Source organism: Balaenoptera ricei, chromosome 13 (assembly GCF_028023285.1).
Source record: "Balaenoptera ricei isolate mBalRic1 chromosome 13, mBalRic1.hap2, whole genome shotgun sequence".
Lineage (NCBI taxonomy): Eukaryota > Metazoa > Chordata > Mammalia > Artiodactyla > Balaenopteridae > Balaenoptera > Balaenoptera ricei.
The window spans coordinates 5,545,241-5,564,582 of record NC_082651.1 but is presented as its reverse complement, the minus strand read 5'-3'; the positions used below and the strand labels follow the sequence as shown (position 1 = coordinate 5,564,582).

Below are 19,342 nucleotides of genomic sequence, written 5' to 3'. Positions count from 1 at the left end.
TTTTATTTCCTGTTAAATATGACGAGGAGGACATTGACCCAGGTTGAAGGGCGAGGCAGAGACGTACAGGGCTAGACTCACAAGGAGGGAACGTTTCTGATTATGTATTAGATTTGATTCTAGTTTTCTGGGGTAAAACATTAATCCTACAATTTTCTCTTTTTCATAGATGCTGAGATTCCTTTATAAGCTATTTGGACACCTGTATTTATAAGGTTTTTCTGCTTTTCAAGAAACTCTTTCCTCCTTGGGGGAGTGAAGCAGCAAGTCTCACTGGTGAACATATTTGGTGAGTTGTAGTAACCAGGCAAGAGGAGAGAAGGTGCTAGAAGGGGAAAAGCTCTCATGGGGAGGGGAGGAGAGCAAAGGCAGATGCGACAGAAAAATGAATTTGCAATCTGTAGCCTCAGCTTCTTTCTAAAAGGGAGCAGCTTTCATAGCTGCCTAGCACCGCGGGGGATTTGGGGTGTGCACATCTGGGGACAGACACTGAGGAGAAGTGAGGGGCTTCTGAGCACCTCTGGGAGGGGAGAGCTGATGAAGAGCAGGTGCAAGAGGCGAGGAAGGATAGGAAGCTGTGAGATACTCCAGGTGATGTACACATCGTTAGCTTGGCGCCCCACATTTCAGAACTGTTGGTGTACATGGATTTCTTGTGCAAGTTGGAGAAAGGGCGAGTCCCGGGCTGATGCTGAGCAGGACAGAGACGGGACTCCTGGGCACAGAAGCCTGAGGCGGAGACACCTCGAGACCAGGAGCCCCCGGAATTAGTAGACCTCATAGGGAAGACTCTGGGCTGTTATATGGTTGTGGAATTGGAAGTGGGTCTGAACTAATTATTCCTACTTCTCCAAGGCGCAAGGAAGCCCAGCCAACTTTTCTGTTTTGGCAGGTCAGTGAGATTTTTGACATTTAAAAGCTCCTTTTGGTTTGGGTTCAGAGCTAAGATGTCCTCTCTACGTGGACAAAACCCACATGCAAACACAAGTAAGCTCTTGTACACGTGTGTGCGCGCGCACACACACACACGCACAACAAACACATTTCTGCTCTTCCAGCTGCACCAATCTGTTCTCATTTCAGACAAACAAGTTTGGCCAGTTTTGATCTTTCCTTTCATGTCATTGAATGGTGAGTTGTCACAGATGTTCTGTGCCCCCATAGAGAAGCATCGCCTTCCATCGGTTCTGGGTCACTTTTCTTTAGGAGAGTCACCTCCAAGGGGTACAGTCATTTTTAGTGAGTGTGGCCTGAGAGCAAATTATACGTGGGGTGCAATGTCAGATCTTCGGGCCTGGAGAGAGATCCTCAAGGGATCAGGCTGTGTCCCCTCCCAGGCTCACCCAGCCTCTCCCTGCCGGCTGGATGCATCAGCAAGAATCTCTGGATTCTACATTTTGCAGAGCCCTTGAAGACAGAAGGATAAAGAGGAACTTCCTGAAGCAGCCCATGGCTACTGAGGCCCCTCTATCTTACATCAAATGTTCCCTTCTCTATTACAAAACCTCATAGGCCTTGATAGATGCTGGCCTCCCTGGACTTCATGAAATGTCTTGAACAGTCAATGGAAACATTGAAGATGCTATTAGTCATCTTGGTAACAGTCAAGTACGTAAGTGCCAGTGCTGACAAACTCTTTGAAAGGCAGATTCCACAGCAGAGTTGGCCCAAGTTTCTAAACACTGTCCTGCTGTCTTAATACGCACATCAAGAGATCTAGATTTAGGGTAGAGCCATAATTCAACCATGCCAGAAAGATTTGAAAAATTCCACTCTTGAACAAAGACTACTTTATAGTTTCTTGATGACCTACTCTACTTTTTAAAAATATTCAGATTGTTGCAGATTTCTAATTTAAACTCAAAATATTCAGATTTGTAAAATGTTACATTCCCCTCCCATCCTTTTTTTGGTAAAGCGTAAGTTCCTTGAGATCAGTAATGAGTCTCAAACTTACTTTACATCTCTCATAACGCCCAACACAACGTTGGATACATCAATAAATACTGCTTGGTTTATTGTTCAAGTGCATTTTCTTTAATTCTGTAGCTGTGGAGAAGAAGTGATAGATGACCCCATGTAAAAGTAGGCTCCATAAAAAGATTGTGTAGTAAGTAATTGGATTGTGCTGTAGATTTTCATCTTTTATGTACAGTGACCATAGGTAAGGAGAAAAGGAGATTTGGCTCCCTTGGTGAGACTGGGGTCTGTAAGCAAATATGAAAGAAAATAAATTTTGAAGTTTTTTTTTTAGCACAATTTTGGTGGATTGAGTATATGATAGGACAGAAAGCCACCAGTGTTCATTAATATGGCTGATCCCTTACATAGATTATTCATTTAATATTGATAACCATACCCTTTGCACAAGAGATTTAAAGAGGATGGAGAATTTGACCCAAGCTACACTGTCAGTGAGAGGAAAACCAGCTGTATCTAAAGCTCCTGCTCTTTCTACTAGTTCTTTGGCAGCTGGCACATCTTGATCATTTGGAAGTCACCAACAGTCTGAAAAAGAAAATCACATAGATGATTAAGTTGGTTTATTCAGAATTCTAACAGGTGCAACATGAGTCCACAAATCTGTATTACAACCATCCAAGACAGGCCGTCTGGAGACACATGGAAAGAGTCCAGTTATGGAGGCTTTGGATTCTGGCTTTACCTTGTACTGGCTCTTGCCTTGAGTAAGGTAGTTAATCTGCCTCTCTGAGCCTCCAGTAAGCCTCTGAGGAATGAAAGTGTCACTGTGTGCAAAAGTCTCTGCACACAGAGCCTGGTGTACACCTAACGCACCCAATCGTATCAGATGTTTTCAAAACATTGACGTTGATGCATCAACAGTAAAACTTCCTACAGAAAAGTGCACTGTTGTTCTTAGAGCTGCAGCTTTTGGAAGGTTATAGCTGCCATCTCACACTGTAAGGGCACTGAGTGATCTGCCACTTACATGGAGTCGGGAGGTTTTGCTGAGGAAGTCACCCACAAGGGAGGTAAAATAGAATTAAGAGGAAATGTGACCATCTATGGAGATAATGTTACAACTGGAAGTGCATCTTCATCAGAGACCTTTCGAATAGAGAATGTGATGCAAACTGAAGTTGGTCTTCGTTAACAGTACAGTGAATCAGTTTTAGCTTATCAGTAAGCCGGTTCCTGTGTCTTAACTGATAAGGAAAATGGGAGGTTTTAAAAGAAAGGTGGCTGTCGTATTTAGCACAGAGCTGTTAGAGAAATTGGTTTTTAGAGTTAACAAACTCCGTTGGTAGGAAGTTGAGGAAGAAAGCACGCATCAGACTGATGGTAAGTGTCTTTCCTTGGGGCGTTTTACAAAAATACATTTATCACAAAGGGAATGGAATTTTAAAACAAAAATGTGGGTTAAACTTAATCATTGCTCTCAATTTTCTGTTTATGAAAAAGGTAGTATTACCCATGGGAAACCTAAGTTATAGACTGATGAAGTCCCGTGAAGTCTTGTTTGTATGATATGGAACTTTGGCCTCGTGTAATGGAAAATAAATGGGGGAGGATGGGCTTGTGAGGGGACCTTGCAGTATACAGTACATACAAAGTGCTCATACGCCAGAATTATTCTTGCTGGAGTCCACTGAAGTCCAGAAGTGGAATCTGCTCAGACAGTGAAGGGAAAAGCGCTTAGCAAGCAAGGAGCTGCGGGGCAAAGGGTATGTGGTACGGGGAAGAGAAGTCAGACCCTCAGGGAGAAGGAGATACGGGATGAAAAAGGAGAGTGATAGGTATGAGGGGCAGGGCTGCTGAGGTCCCATCTTTCTGGGGGAGTGGTGGGTAGGGAGGAATAACTGATTTAAGTTCACGCTTGGCATTGGCACCTCCAGTTGACAGCTCCATTTCTTTCCTCTCTGAAGTCTCCCGACAAAGCGTGTAGAGTCAGATGTGGCAGAGCTGGCCCCCAAAGCCGTACCCCTGAGTGTCAGGGACAGAGAAGTGGGAGGTGTGCTTCCTCTGGCTGCAACAGTTCTCTCTTTTTTTTTTTTTTGGCCACCCCATGTGGCATGCAGGATCTTAGTTTCCCGACCAGGGATCGAACCTGCAACCCCTGCAGTGGAAGCATGGCTTCTTAACCACTGGACCGCCAGGGAAGCCCCCTTCTTTTTTCTTTTTTTGCAGCAGTTCTTGAGGCCAAAAATATTCATGTGTCATTGCCCCCAGAGTCTCAGTATGGACCTTGTTATCCCCTTTCTGCTATTCTATGTACAGTATGTGAGAGAAAGCTCTGACTTACACAGAACTGCATTTAATCCCTGCCGATGACTTACTGATGACTCTAGGCCACTCATCTGACCTCTTTAATTCTTGTATTCTTTACCTATAAAACCAGCATCTTAGTACTAATACCAAGCCCAGAGGGTGGTTTCTAAAGATTAAATGGATGTAAAGTAACAGCACCACACCTAGCTGTCAGCAAACGCTTAATAATGTCAGCCATCGTCATTAATTTTTACCTTTCCTGCTCTGGGAACCTTCATCTCTGTGCCCTGCTGGCAGCATGCCGGGGCTGCTGACTTGAATTACAGAATCCTCAGCAGGACATTGGGTTGTCTCTGCTCTTGAACAGGTTGTATAGATGAGGACGTTGCTCCCTCTATGTTTGAAGATGTGGACGAATAGCTCAGACAGATCTGGGATGTCTTTGGTTTTCAGATTCCTGCTTTTCCAGCAGAACTCTTCATATATGTCCTTCAAAATGTTTGTCCTGTGATTATGAGGGTCCATATTTCTCTGCTCACCCCTCCACACTTCCCAGTTTTCTGTGAATGCAGAGACAGAAAAGTGCAAAGGAGAGGATCTCCAGAGATTTGGGTAACATTGATATCCAAGGGGGTATCCAAGGGATACCAATCCCAGCTCTGAGGTAGGGGCAAGCTTGGGATGTTGGGGGAAGAGGAAGGAGAAAAGTGTGGAATGAGGGTGGGACACATAGAAGACCTGAATCAGAGAAGTGTGAAGGGCGGCAGACCATGGAGGGCCTTTTAGTCCATTACAGAGACTTTGGTTTTCACTGAATAAAAGGAGAGGTTTGAGGAGAGGAGTGGTTAAAAGGATCATGCTGGTTTCTGCTTTGAAAATAGATTCTAAGGGGGCAAGGGAAGGACCAAAGAGACTAATTCAGAGGCTATTGCAATAATCCAGGCAAGAGATGGTGGTAGCCTGGACCACCAGTGAGCGTCATGAGCAGTGGTCACGTGGTTGAGCTCTGAATATACTTGGAAAGTAGATTCAGTGGGACTTGCTGATGGTTTGGATGAGATGTGTTGGAGACAGAGGCATAAAGAAACTGCCATGGATTTTGATCTGAGCAGCTGTAACGATGAAGTTGCCATCAACCAAGATGATAAGGGCTGTTGGAAGGGCAGATTTTGGTGTGAAGAACAGGAAGAAGTCTTGACAGGTTAATTTTGAGACGTCTAGGATACAGATGAGTGGAGGGTCAAGTGAGCAGGTGCATATCTGAGTCTGAAGTTCAGGGGGATAGTCTGGACAGCAGGTTTAACTTTGAGAGTATAATCCGCATATAGATGAAGTCTACAACCAGGCAAGTGGATGACGTCACATGGAGAATGAGTGTAGACAGAGATTCAAGGACTGAGCCATGCAGCGGTGGGGAAAAGAGGAGATGTGAAGAGCAGCCAGCGGTGTCCTGAAGAAAGACGGGGAGAAACTGTTCCACTGAGACAGAGGCTGCTCAGAGCTCAAGGCAAGATGAAGACTAAGGACACACAGTGGTTTTAGCAATTACGTGGAGGTAATTGGTGGCATTGACAACGGCAGGATGCCATTACAATCGTAACTAGTTATTAACAGAATTGAAATTTAAGGAAAGAAGCTATGCAGTGTTTCCAAAGTGGGTTCAGATTCTATAAGGTTATTTGCAAAGCAAGCAAACAAACAAAACAAGATGAGAAACAGAAACAAAGAAAGAAAGGATTCTAATAGAAACTTATGTTAACTTATGCTAAATTCTCAGCACTTCCGCAGTGATTTACACACAGAGATGCAAATTTATCTGTTTGGGAAAGATGACTATCTCTCCCCAGGGAAGCTTTCCAGTGAAAATAAGCAGTTGCTCTTTTGTAACCTCATGATCTATCTATATACTTTCACTCTTGAAGATCTCATCTAGTCTGGTGGGTTTAATTTTATCTATACACTGACATATTCCAAATTTATGTGTATCTGGATGATATATCTCTAGCCCAAATGTGTCTCCTGAACTTCAGAAGCAAACAGCCCACTGGTGACTTGACATCTCCAGTTGTATGTCTACGAGATATGCCAAGCTGAATATGTCCAAAACTGCTTGACTCTCATTCCAAAACCTGTTCCACGTCCAGTCCCCCATCTCAGTAAATAGCAACCCCCTATGCCCAGTTACTCAGGCAAAAGTCTTGAAGTCGTCTTTGCCCACTGTCTTTCTCTCCTACCCTATATCTTGTTCATCAAGAAATTCTGTCAGCAAACCACAAAATACAGCCAAAATCCAACCTTGTCTCACAACCTACACTTCCACAGCCTGGTCCAAGCCACCATCTCTCTCATCTGGGCCATCACAAAGCCTCCTAACTTGCTTTCTTCCTCATCCCTTACCCTCCTGAAGGCTATTCTCAGCACCCAGAGCCTTCTTGCTAAAACCCACGTCAGGTCCTGCCATTCCTTGGCTTGTGCCCTCCTGTGGTTCCCATCTCACTAAGCAAGGACCAAAGTGCTTAAGTTGACTCACGGTGCACCATTTGGTCACCAGACCTCTCCGACCTGCTCTTACTTCCCTGCCGTCTTTCTCCACTCGAGTCACAGGGCTCCCTGCTGCTCCTCGGACACACCAGGCGTGCTTCTGCCTGGGCTGTGCTTCGGCTGTTTATCAAATGCCACCTTCCTAGTTGGCCTTCCAGGTCACCCTACCTAAAACTGCACACTTCTGCGATCCTCCTTACTTCCCTCCTCTGCTTTCTTTTTCTCCCTGAATGTATCACCATGTAAAACCTTTTATAAATAATTTTACTTATTTATATAAATGTCATCCTCCTTCTCCACTGGGCTGCAAATTCCACATGGGCAGGTACTTCTGTCTTCCTTTGTTCTGCATGGTATTTGGGGTGATGAAATTGTTTTAGAACTAGATAGAGGTGTTGGTTGCACAACATTGTCAATGTACCAAATGTCACTGTATTGTCACTTTAAAATGATTAATTTTTTGTTATGTGAATTTAACATCAATAAAAAAATTATTCAGCAGCAAAAAAAAAAAAAAAAAAAGTAAAGAAAATTGAATAGTCAGGCTAAGTCTTATTGAGAAGGTGCCATAGGAGCACCGACTTTGAGGAGGTGAGAAAGTTAGCCTTGTAGGTAATTGGAAAGAGGCGTCCAGACAGAAGGAAGAGTGAGTGCAGAGTACTGGCTGTACATTCAAGGAGGACCCAGGAGGCAGGATTGGAAAGGAGGACCCAGGTGGCCTCAGATAATGTGGGCACCATAGCTGCTGTAAGGGTGTTGGCTTTTCCTCTGGGTGAAGTGGAGGCGCACATGATTTGACTTAGGTTTTAACAGGATCTCCGGAGTCTCTGTATCAGGAATGGTCTGAAGAGGGGCACTTGTGGAAGCAGAGAGAACAGTTAGAAGCTATTGTTAAAATCCAGGTGAGAGATAATGGTGGCTCGGATGAGGAGGTGACCGTGGAGGTGGGGCTGGGAGGATGGGGGATGTCATTGTAGGTAGGATGTACTTTGAAGATGAAACTGTTAGGATGTCCTGATACATGAGGAAGAGGAGAGCCAATCATATATGGAGAGTTTTGGCTTGAGCAACTCTCAAGGGGGAAGATGGAGTTGCTGTCACTGAGACAAGGAAGATTGTGGGAGAAGTTTTTCTTAGGAGCGAGGGAGCGGAGGAGGCTTGGAGGGTTAGATCTCCAGTTTAGTTCTGGAGATATAAAGTTAATTCCAGTTTGTCTTTGAATATATACCAGTTGCTTCTAGTTTTTGAAGGGGAGAATTGGCTGAGGCCAAAAGAAGCATGGAGGGAAGGAGATAAATGCTGAGTGTCCCAAGAGTTTGGAGTATGGCAAAGAAGCAGCAAAGAGATAAAAGTGTAACCAAAGGAGACACAGTGGGTAGACTGGGCCCAGAGCCTTTTCTGGAGATGCAGGGTAGACTACCTAACACTACACAGGATCTGCCCCCAACTGTCACAGGCTTTATGCACATTTTCATCAGGAAAGACAGAAGGAAAGTGGTGTCTAAAATGCTCTCTAATGGAATGAGGGGGCAAAAAATCCATTTGCTTATCGTCAGTGTTATTGAGTGAGAACCTGACCCACTTAAATACATGAAAGTTTAATAGGACAAATATTTCCTGGTTTTCACGTGTTTACGGTAAGACCAGGCTACCGATGGCCAAGCTCTGCAGCGTGTTAAGACGTCGTATCTGCATTTAGTTGTGACACCGGCCAAAACAAATGAATGAGCCTCACAGGATATCTTCTAAGTTATGAAATACTTGGGTGCAAGAAGCTAGATGTTCCTCTGGCAAATAAAGGTTTTGTTTGTAAGTGGAAATGTCAGAGAATTAGATTATATGTGGGGACATGCAAGATTTCTAAACTGTAACCCCAAAACCAGAAAAAAATTTATGGCCAAATTAGGTTAGAATAATTTTGAAAATGAAGAGTAATTCTGAGGAGTCTTAAAAAGACGATATCTGCCAATGAAACCAGCAGGCACTGGAAGATTTCTGCTTAACTTGGCAGAATTCATGGCTGCTCAAGATCTTGGATTTAGTTATTTATTAGAAGCCCTTGTCTTGCTAAGTTATTATAAACTATTATACTTTTACGCTGGATGGTGTCATAGTGGTTAGAAGCCAGAATTGTCTGGTTCTTTACAGAAAAGAGGCTTACAGGAAATTAGAGCTGCTTATTTTGTTTAATCTCCCAGTCACAATCATAAGAAGGAAAGCTTTACCACTCTAATCTCTCTCTCTCTTTTTAGTTGATATTAGAAAAAAAAAAGCCTTGTCTTTGAGGTTCAGCAAGTCTGGTTTCAAACCCAGCCACAACTGGGTGAGCTTGGTCAAATTATTTAACCAGTCTCGTCCTTGGGTTTTTATTTAAATCTGTAAACTTTGAATGATGCTGAAAGTACCATGCAGTATTTTACTTTGAATGAAAGGACTTCATTGTTGAATAATGGACTGAATTAAAACAATAGCTTTTGTTTATCATAATAGCTAGACTTTATTAAATGCTTCTGCAAGATGTCATGATTATGATATTAAAACTCTAACTGAAACCTTATTTAAAACTAAGAAATCAAGGTAACTATGGCCTCATCTAAATGAATAAATGTCTAAATTTAATTTAAAATTTTTAAGATGTTTTAGGGTACAAAATATAAGTTCGTATTCAAGTGTAAGAATGTTCAAGTTGGTATCATTTTATTTAGAAAGAGAAAAACAAATATCGTATATTAACGCATATATGTGGAATCTAGAAAAATGGTACAGATGATCTTATTTGCAAAGCAGAAATAGAGACACAGACGTAGAGAACAAACATATGGATACCAAAGGGGAAAGGGCAGGGTGGAATGAATTGGGAGATGGGGATTGACATATATACACTATTAATACTATGTATTAAATAGATAACTAATGAGAACCTGCTGTATAGCACAGGGAACTCTACTCAGTGCTCTGTGGTGACCTAAATGGGAAGGAAATTCAAATCAGAGGGGATATATGTATATGTGTAGCTGGTTCACTTTGCTGTATAGTAGAAATTAACAGAACATTGTAAAGCAACTGTACTCCAAAAAAATTAATTAAAAAGATGTTATCTAGAGCTTACAGTGCCCTGGGCACTGTTCCAATCTTGCCTGCTCCTGACTCTGTGGTCTCAGTGCCAAAACTCATGATCTTGACAAGTAAGTCAAGAATAGCAATGAACAGATCTAATTCCTTGAAGTGACACCAAACGTGGTGGTGAATCTCCCAGCAGTGACAAGGCTTTGCATCTCTTCCTCTGAGAGCGCATGACTGGTGTCCCTGCAGATAGAGACGCCTGTTCAAGAACATTGCCAGCCACAGGGGAGTGGAGGGAGGGGGACGGTACGGTCAACTGGTTCCAAAAACCTACTAGAATTGTTCTTTGGCTGCTCCCCCTCTCTTAACCTTCTTCACCTGGTGGCAGGATGATTTAGTGGTTAGGAATCTAGCCTTTGGAGCCAACCTGCTTGGGTTCAAATACTGGTTCCTCCTCTTAGCATAACATGACTTGGGCGGTTTGCTTACCCTCTCCGTGTCTCAGTGTCCTTGTCTGTAAAACGGCCATAATAATGGTAGCGCCTGCTTCATTGGGTGGTTATGGGAATGAAGGAGTTAATACATGGAAGTCATTTAGAACTGTATCTGGCATAGAGTGAGTTCCAGAGAAGGCTTAGCTTTTGTTGTTATATTATTGTACGGGTCTGGAATTAGTCCCCGAATCCTTCTGGGATGTGGTGAGTTTTAAAAGTAAGTCAACTTTACTCATGATTGAGTCATACCAGTTATTCAGAGCTAAAAGCAAATCTTGCGGTTAGCATTTGTTTCATGTGGAGCCCAGGAGTTGAGGGTTATGATTTTCCTTGTCATTCCCCTTAAGGCAGCCTTCGTACTCAAAACTTCCCTCTATTTCTCTGAACTCCTTAGAAAAACTTCTTTTTCCCATCCAAGAGCCCTGTAGGGACTTAAATCTGAGGATCTGGAATCTGTTTTTGGATGAGACCGTGTCAATTCTGGACCCTAAACAGAACATTTGCAAAATCCCATAAAGTCCTGTTTACTTCTCATTGCGTGCCCCCATTTTGCTTTCGAAACTCTCTGCACCAAAGCTGCTGTAACTGGCCGCGCCTTCCTAACTAGTGTCTGCCAAATGAAGTGTCAAGGAGAATCTGGAAGAGCAGTCTCAAGGCCCCAAGATTTCCAGATCATTTGGAACTCAGTGTAATCATATCAGTGCGATAAATAACAAGCATTAGCTTGAGTAACTGATGCTAAAACAGGGAGATGATTTGATTACTTTTTCTAAAGGATTATTCAATGTTGTCCTTACATTTAAATATTTATGTACCAAGGTCAGAGTTCTTGGTACATGATGCACCAGCATTTTTGAACAAGTCATGAATTTTGGCTAGAAATCAAATTTCAGGGTGGGTGGAGTGGTGAGTTGAAGGACGTCTTTGAGTATCTCCCCTTTAAAATAAAAGAGAGAGTGCATGTGAGTAGTCTGCGAGGAAGGAGCTACAAGAGCTGGCAACTATTCACAGCTCAGTCATTCACTTGAAATTCATTCCTCCTGCCCTTCAGTTTGGGTAAGCATCAATTACTTATCTAAAATTTGTAGTAAAAACTTTTTCAGACATGTAATAAGGAAAGTATCAACAGTTCATGTTTAGAGGAAATGTGATTTTTTAAAATATATTAAGCGTTGTTGTATTCATTCTATGCTTGTCAGTTTCTGTATTGGTTCCATCCCTCCCCTGACTTTTTAAGAAAAAAATGATATAGTTAAGTTATCCTTTTGCTGAAAGAAAAAATATGTCATTATTTTTCACAGACCTTCAACTCTTCTTAGAAAGCTTTTGGTGACTCTTGGGGATAAGCAGGGGCAGGGACACATTTCTGAGGGCTTGGTATAGTGTCTAGGGCAACTATTTGATGACTGTTTTACCCATCTCTTTTCTATATTCCTTAGTTGCTTTGGGATGACTGTTTGCCTGTGTGCTTGAGGGCAGGCGGGAGTCATGTGTGTGTACACACAGCTGCCAGCCTGTGTGGATGTCTGGGTTTCATATCTGCATTTATAATATTGTATTTTCTAAGGTCTGTTGAATTTTATAATTTTCTTTTTTTTCAAAAATAGAAACCCATTTTCTTTCCTCTTAATTTAGCTTCAGTACATTCTCACGAGACAGTGAAATAGCATGGCTGTCATAAGCCCTGCGTGATCCAAAAGTCCAGTAGGAATAAATGTAATGATGCATGTCTGAAGTCTGCTCCTATACATATTTGTACATATTAAAGATCTGTTCATGAATAATTTTCCTGGGAGGTATTGAGCAAGTAAAAGTCATGGCTGTAAATATTTTGCTTGTGATTCTGTATGACTTATTTTTTGGTATCTTTTTGTCAGAGATACTGACAACTCTTTCCAACTATAAATCTTAGGGAATACCATCAACCACCTAGAGGGGAGCTTCACCATCGTATGTCACAGATTTGACTTGAATCATCTTGAGAATTGGTCACCAACACTTGCTCTAGATTGAGAAACTGAGAATGAGACTTTGGGTCTTGGTAATTCTAACAATTCTCTTACCTTCCACATCAGCTACATTTAGTAAGTATTGCTTTTGAACTGACATTTAAAATTATTTTAATTAAGTAATTCCAAGAACATTTGCCTAGTTTTAAATTGCTTGCTTCCAATTGCTCTAGCTGAATGGTAACCTAGAAAATTCATTTATGTTCTACAGTCATTCTTCATCACCAATCTATCAGGACAAATTCTTCATAACAAATATAGCATAATTTTAATTTTACATATTCAAATATGTCAAAATTTAATATGGTGCCTGCACGTAGAAGGTACTGACAGCACTTGTTGACTGACAACATGCTTTGTGTAGATGACATGTCTGCTTTCCTTTGGAGCAATGTGAAGGATCTAGCTCCAAATTAAATCACTAATATGTCTGCTTTCCTTTGGAGCAATGTGAAGGATCTAGCTCCAAATTAAATCACTAATCTGTGTATCCATTAGAATATTTCATAAAAGATCTTAGATCATTTACTTATTCTTTCTCAAAGTGTGACCAGTTTCTAAATTTAATCCTAGAAGGGGATATTTAGAATACAGAAATTGTAATCCTTTTTATATGATCACTTCAGGATGATATTTATATATATTTTTTATTTGCAGGCAAATCGTCTTGGAGCCTGGAAAATGAGGCTTTAATTGTGAGATGTCCCAGACAAGAAAAATCTCGATACCCTGTTGTCTGGTATTACTCAAAAACCAACAAACGTATTACCACCCAGAGAAGTCGTGTAGTTGCCTCAGGGGAACGTCTTAAGTTTCTCCCAGCCAAAGTCAACAATTCTGGATTTTATACTTGCATTATCAGAAGGTATTATCCAGTCCTCCTCCTTTGTCTTTAAGAGCTGATAGTCTGAGCTGCCTCACTTCCCTTCTCTTTCTAGACCTCTCTGCAGCAGTTGAATTTATAAAGTGATTGGAATAAAAGAGCACCTGAGGAACACCATCAGGTTGGGCTTTAGGTGACGGTGAACTCTCTGGATGTATAATGACAGGGCTTAATTTGTAGCCCAATTAGAAAAAGACCTTGCTTTTCTAGTGACCAGGAAAACTGAGAGCAATCGCTCACGTTGGGCTCCAAATCAGAACAAACCAACAGCCTAGATGTGGGGCGTCAGGAGGCTTACGATGGGTGTAAAAGGGGGGTCATCTGTGCCTCCCACATGAGGGGCAAGCCCAAGAAGTTTACCTGAGACTGGGGGCCCACAAGTCCCTTACTCTACACGTAAATTGCCACCTCTTGTGATTTTGTGCCTGTTCGGTACGTACAAGATGTCAGATGAACTAAGTCAAAAGGCAAGATGGGTACAGTTAGATGCCTAGGTTCTGAGGTCAGACAGCGTTAGTTTCAAAGTCACGGTGTGTCACTAGTTAGCTGTGCATTGCTGGTAAGTTACTTCTCCATCCTTGTTTCCTCATCTGTAAAATACACGTGATAGTAGAACCCACTTCAAAGCGTCGTTGTGAGAATAGAATGAATGATACACAGTAAACTCTTAATAAATACTAATTATCTTTATAACATCAGGTCTCGGTGTTACAGCACATACAGTGTACACAGAAATGGTGAGGGAGTAATTTTTTTTTTTTTTTAAACGGAAAGAGTTTTCTTTTTTTTTTTTTAACTTTGGGTTTATTTATTTATTTATTTATTTATTTATTTATGGCTGTGTTGGGTCTTCGTTTCTGTGCGAGGGCTTTCTCTAGTTGCGGCAAGTGGGGGCCACTCTTCATCGCGGTGCGCGGGCCTCTCACCATCGCGGCCTCTCTTGTTGCGGAGCACAGGCTCCAGACGTGCAGGCTAAGTAATTGTGGCTCACAGGCCTAGTTGCTCCGCGGCATGTGGGATCTTCCCAGCCCAGGGCTCGAACCCGTGTCCCCTGCATTGGCAGGCAGATTCTCAACCACTGCGCCACCAGGGAAGCCCCGAGGGAGTCATTTTAAAGGCTACTGTAGGGGTTGTGTTTTACCTAAAATGTAACAAAAAGCATTTAAAACTCTAGATTTTAATGATTATTTTAAAAGAAGAACCACTATCTGTCAGTTGTTTTAGGAAGAAAAGCAATATTAAGTAAAAGTTAGAGCTGGATTAAGTTATTTCATAATGCTAAGTGACTTTTTAAAAATTGTTTGATTTATTTTAATAGTCCTACCTCCAGTAAGACTGGATATGTGAATGTCACCATTTATAAAAAACAACCAGGTTGTGATATTCCAGACTTTCTGATATATTCAACAACATCTGGATCAGAAAAAAATTCCAGAATATATTGTCCTACAATTGACCTCTACAACTGGACAGCACCTGTGGAGTGGTTTAAGGTAAAAGGAAACATGCGGGAAATAGATGAAAATTACACCATCAAAATAGGTGGAAGTAAAGAATTACTGAATGTAGACTGGGACTTTTCATTTCAGAATTGTGAAGTTCTTCAAGGATCCAGGTACCGAGCACACAAGTCATTTTTGCAGATTGACAATGCAAACAGCAAGGACGCTGGTGATTATACATGCAAATTTACGCACAATGAAAATGGAGTCAATTATACTGTGACTGCAACCAGGTCATTCACAGTTATTGGTAAGCTACTGAATTTAACAAAATGCAACACTTGAAAAACGATAATGTGACAGAAATTGTGTCCATCTTGTTGATTTGCCGGTACTTCGTGCTCCTCCCCAAACTTCCTCCTGACTCATCTTATCTTACGTGTATTCTCTAATGTGACGCAAAGAGATTTTCTAAATGCACTATCAAGATCTAAGATATTTTGGAGGGAAATAACGCTGCTAATCCAAAGCCACATCTGTTCTCTCCTCTATGGCTTAATTTTTCAAAGATAATGTGATCTGAATGCTAACCTAACATTTTTTTGAATGGCAATACAACAATTTGGAGAGCAAGATTAACTCTTTTTCTCCCAATTTGTTGTCAGAGGTTCTGTAAATAGAGGAAAATCTATTTCCTCTCTAACATAACTAGCCGGATTAGAAGTTGAGTGAGAAGCTTTATAAAGAGATACATAGACATTGTTGGCTGATTTTCAATCTTGATTTGCAATGCTTTCATCATCATCCAGGACCTTAAGTAGGTCATTTAATTCTACTTTTTTTTTTTCAAAATTACTTTAAATTCTATAAGAGTCCATCAGGGGTGAGATTTCACAGTCAAGCCTGTTAAATCTACAAAGAGTTGGGGTCTCCTTAGCAGAGCTTGATCTATGGGTGTAGATGAAGCAGGACCTGTATGTCTGGCAGATTTCTCAGGGCAGAGCAGTAGTGGAGAAGAGTTTTTGTCTGTAGTTTTCCAGTGCCCCACCGCTGTAAAATAAGCATCGCTGGACCACATTTGTGTTAGTAACTCTCAGTGTTCAACATCAAAACCTGCAGGGGTCCTTAATCACACCATCCCGAAATAAATGAGAATCAATGGGTGCAGGAATGCAGCCGTGCATTCACCGTGTCTAGGCGTCAGTGCCACGGGAATTTGAACTTCCTGATAGGGTGGGCCACACTGGTGGAAAGCTGTGAGCAGAAGTGTGGACTTATGTGTTTATCACTTTCAGGAGTCGTTTGAACTCTTGCCTGTAGCGTTCGTTATGCTTATCCTATAGAATCGTGGTTTTCTGACAATTGCTACGTCATGTAATTAATTTAATGCTTTGGATGGCATTTGTTTTAATGATAAAAAGAGAATAGAAAATATCAGAAAACATCATAGGTAGTAAGAGAATGTATTGCTTGAATGTTTTTGTTTTGGGTGTGTGTGTGTGTGTGTGTGTGTGTGTGTGTGTGTGTGTATTTGTTGCCATGGATCACAATCAGAAAAATCCAAGAAACATCACTGTGAAAAAGGATAGAAATATGAAAATACAAGCTTTATACTGATGACCACCCAATGCTTGCCTAATATTTATATTCTCTTTTTTGTCTTTGATTTCAGATAAGCGAAGCTTTTCTTTGCTTCCAGTAATTATAGCCCCTCCACAGAATGAAACAAAGGAAGTGGAAATTGGTAAGAAAACTTTAAGAATACTGTAAATGTTTTGTCTGGAAAATGTTTCCATACGACCCCTGTTCTGAATTCCCCAAGCAGGGGTCAGGCTATTACCATAGCGGATCTTGAGGATTAAATGAGATGCATATTTGGAAACACCCACCTTGGGCCCTTGCTAATATTAGGAATATGTGGTCACAACAACGTACAGCGCTTACATTTGTACTGCACTTTGCTCTATTTTATTTATTTATTTTGGTGCTTTCATGCGTGCTGCCTCATTTCCCTCTCACTTCTATCCAACTATCCAAGGAGGTAGATATCGTCCCCACTTTATCCTTGTGGCTGCTTAGGCTTAGAGAGGCTCAATGACGTACCCAAGGATGTGGCGGGAATAAATGCTGACAGAAGGAGGAGAACCCAGATTGTATGCCTCTGTCCGTCTCTGCTTTTCCTGGTTCCCTGAGAGAATGGGGTGAGAATCAAAGTTCTTAGCATGTAAAGCAAAACCACACTGACTGCCTCAGAGCTGCTCTACTGCTTTGCAGGGTTTCCACGTTCCTCCCTGCTTTCGCCCATGCCCTCCTTCCCACCCCTCGACATGAAGCTCAAGTATCCCCTCCTCTGTGAAATCCCCCTGCCAGCCTCCTTACCTGCCAGGGAGCACGATGAGAGCCAGCATCTGGTCAAGTCCAAGGCCACCAGCACCAGCCCTGCTCCCTGCCCTGATGTCTCCCTCTGTATTCCCATGCCACTTGTCTATCTTTCTATTAAAACACTAGAATACCATGTGTTCTGATCATTTGCTTATACCATTGTCACCTCCTTGGAGACTCTAAGCTCCTCGTCCCTCTTCAGATGCTTAATTCTTGACACAGGGACTAAGAACTCAGTAAAGGATGGCTGAGTGCCCAACCCAAGGCAGGAATCGGCCCTTAAGCTTTTAGTTCTGAAAGGAGGAAGTCTCAAATTAACAGGAGTGGGAGCGGAGAGGCTCTTGTTGGACGATTAAGCAGTGGGATTGTGGCTGATTCAGGTGAAACGGTTTTACTGACAAAGGTAGCTTACAGAGAGATGAAGGGAGTTCCATAGGAGAAAAAAGGAGTGGAAGACAGCCATTAAATGGGAAGGAAATCCAAGGAAGAGGGGATATACATATATACAAGTGGCTGATTCACTTTGCTGTACAGCAGAAACTAACACAACATTGTAAAGCAACTATACTCCAATTAAAAAAAAAAGGAAAAGAAATGGCAATGCGTAGTAAGGGGAAATCTTAGATTATAACGTGGCATTGGTGAAGCCTCTATAGTTTCCACTGCAGGGGAGAGGGGGCTGAGCTTCAGCCTGAACTGTGGGTGGAATGAAAATGATGGGAGACGGAGGAGGTGGCAAAGCGAGGGCAGAGAAGGAGGAAGGTGCTGAAGATGAGGAAAGGAAATGGAAATCCATTCGTGACACACACTAGACGTTCAATGACTTTTTTTCACATGCAATGAAATTAAATCCTCTCTGCAGAACTGAATTTTATCGGTGAATCTCTTTCCTTCTCATCTAGGAAAACCAGCAGACCTAAGGTGCTCTGCTTGCTTTGGGAAAGGCTCTCAGACCATGGCTGACATCCTGTGGCAGGTTAACAGAAGCAACGTTGAGAACTTCGGTGAAGCAAGAATACAAGTGTTGCGAGAGCAAGATCAAAGGTATTTTTCAATCTCAGTTCAAGCATCCCCTTCCCTTCCCACACGGTTTGCAACTGCAAAATAAGCACTGAAAGTAACAGGTTGTCTTCCTAGTTCTCGCAGTGAGCTGACTTGCCTAAACGCCGTGTTAAGAATAGCGGATGTAAAAGAAGAGGATTTATCACTGAAGTACGACTGTCTGGCCATGAATTTCCGTGGCCTGATCATGCACACCGTAAGACTGAGGAGGAAAAATCCAAGTAAGGCATGTTTCTGAGACTTTGGTCGCCTGAGTTCGCTGTTCACAACTGTAAGCCGAATCATATTCTTAGAGAACAGTGTATTGGAGTGTGGCTACAGGGGACTCCATCAGGACAGAGTGGTCCATCTCAGAAACTGGAGGCAGGTGGAGAAAAGATCTGTCTTGGGTGTAGGCAACAGGAGGACACATTGTGTGTAGAGAATTCAAGACAAAAACGAAGCCACGCCACATTCACTGTGCTTGGCATCGTCAGCACGTCCAGACAGCGTTAAACAAGTCCGTGAGGACGCGACCCCTCCTCTCGGGCGCAAAGGCATTTTCCTTCCACTCCCTCCCTATATCACTGCGCGCACAATGATGGCAGAAAAGTAGTTTTACAAACCTTTCCTTCCTGACCACCTGTCAATTCCCTCACTTGTTTGCATGTCCAGATAAAGACACCCCGTTGGTTAGATGTAGCATTCAATCCCGTGCAATAAAGGGTGGGGAGAAAATTTTGATATTTTTACTTGTCACTCCATGTACCACTACGTAGAAATTATTTAATGTGTTTGTCACATAGTCATAGGGAGAGGTAAACTCCTAGTTTATACCCCTAAGTGCGGTATAGTCCAGATTAATTTGGATAAACCCACAAAGGCACAACATGATTGGGAGAGATGAGAAAACAGACCACCAATCAGATAGGGTCTTTTAGTCTCTGCCCGAGGGGGTGCTTGGGATTTTTCTTGTTTGAATTCAACTTTAACCACGGATTTGCAAGTTTTTATAAAACAAACGGAATCATGACTACTGTAGATGATTTTAAATGCTATCATGTTTAATGGGTCGACAGGATTCTGCCAGTTATAACTGTGTCACCCCAGGACATGTAGACCCTGTTGAGATGTCATTTTAGGGTGACATTTGTGGTTCTGGTGGGCACGGAAGATCCCGTAGGAAAGAGGAAGCCACCTCCACCCCTAGCACTGCCATGGTGTCCTTATCCCCATGCTTTTCTCACGATGTCATTA

General features: G+C 42.2%; 1 protein-coding gene across 1 annotated transcript; it reads left to right on the top strand.

Moving 5' to 3' along the window:
* Positions 1-253: 253 nt before the first annotated feature.
* On the top strand, positions 254-18,797 carry IL1RL1 (interleukin 1 receptor like 1). Its single transcript, XM_059942666.1, has 8 exons — positions 254-289; positions 12,241-12,412; positions 12,995-13,202; positions 14,539-14,713; positions 14,810-14,972; positions 16,335-16,406; positions 17,947-18,088; positions 18,182-18,797. The coding sequence occupies exons 2-8, from the start codon at positions 12,352-12,354 to the stop codon at positions 18,342-18,344; spliced, it is 984 nt and encodes a 327-aa protein (XP_059798649.1). The 5' UTR covers positions 254-289; positions 12,241-12,351; the 3' UTR covers positions 18,345-18,797.
* The last annotated feature ends 545 nt before the right edge of the window (positions 18,798-19,342 follow it).

Excerpts from the sequence above, each read along its gene's own strand:
- IL1RL1 (XM_059942666.1), top strand. The coding sequence starts at position 12,352 with ATGAGACTTTGGGTCTTGGTAATTCTAACAATTCTCTTACCTTCCACA. Across the intron at positions 16,407-17,946 it reads AACAAAGGAAGTGGAAATTG|GAAAACCAGCAGACCTAAGG; the intron begins GTAAGAAAACTT and ends CTTCTCATCTAG. Across the intron at positions 18,089-18,181 it reads TTGCGAGAGCAAGATCAAAG|TTCTCGCAGTGAGCTGACTT; the intron begins GTATTTTTCAAT and ends TTGTCTTCCTAG.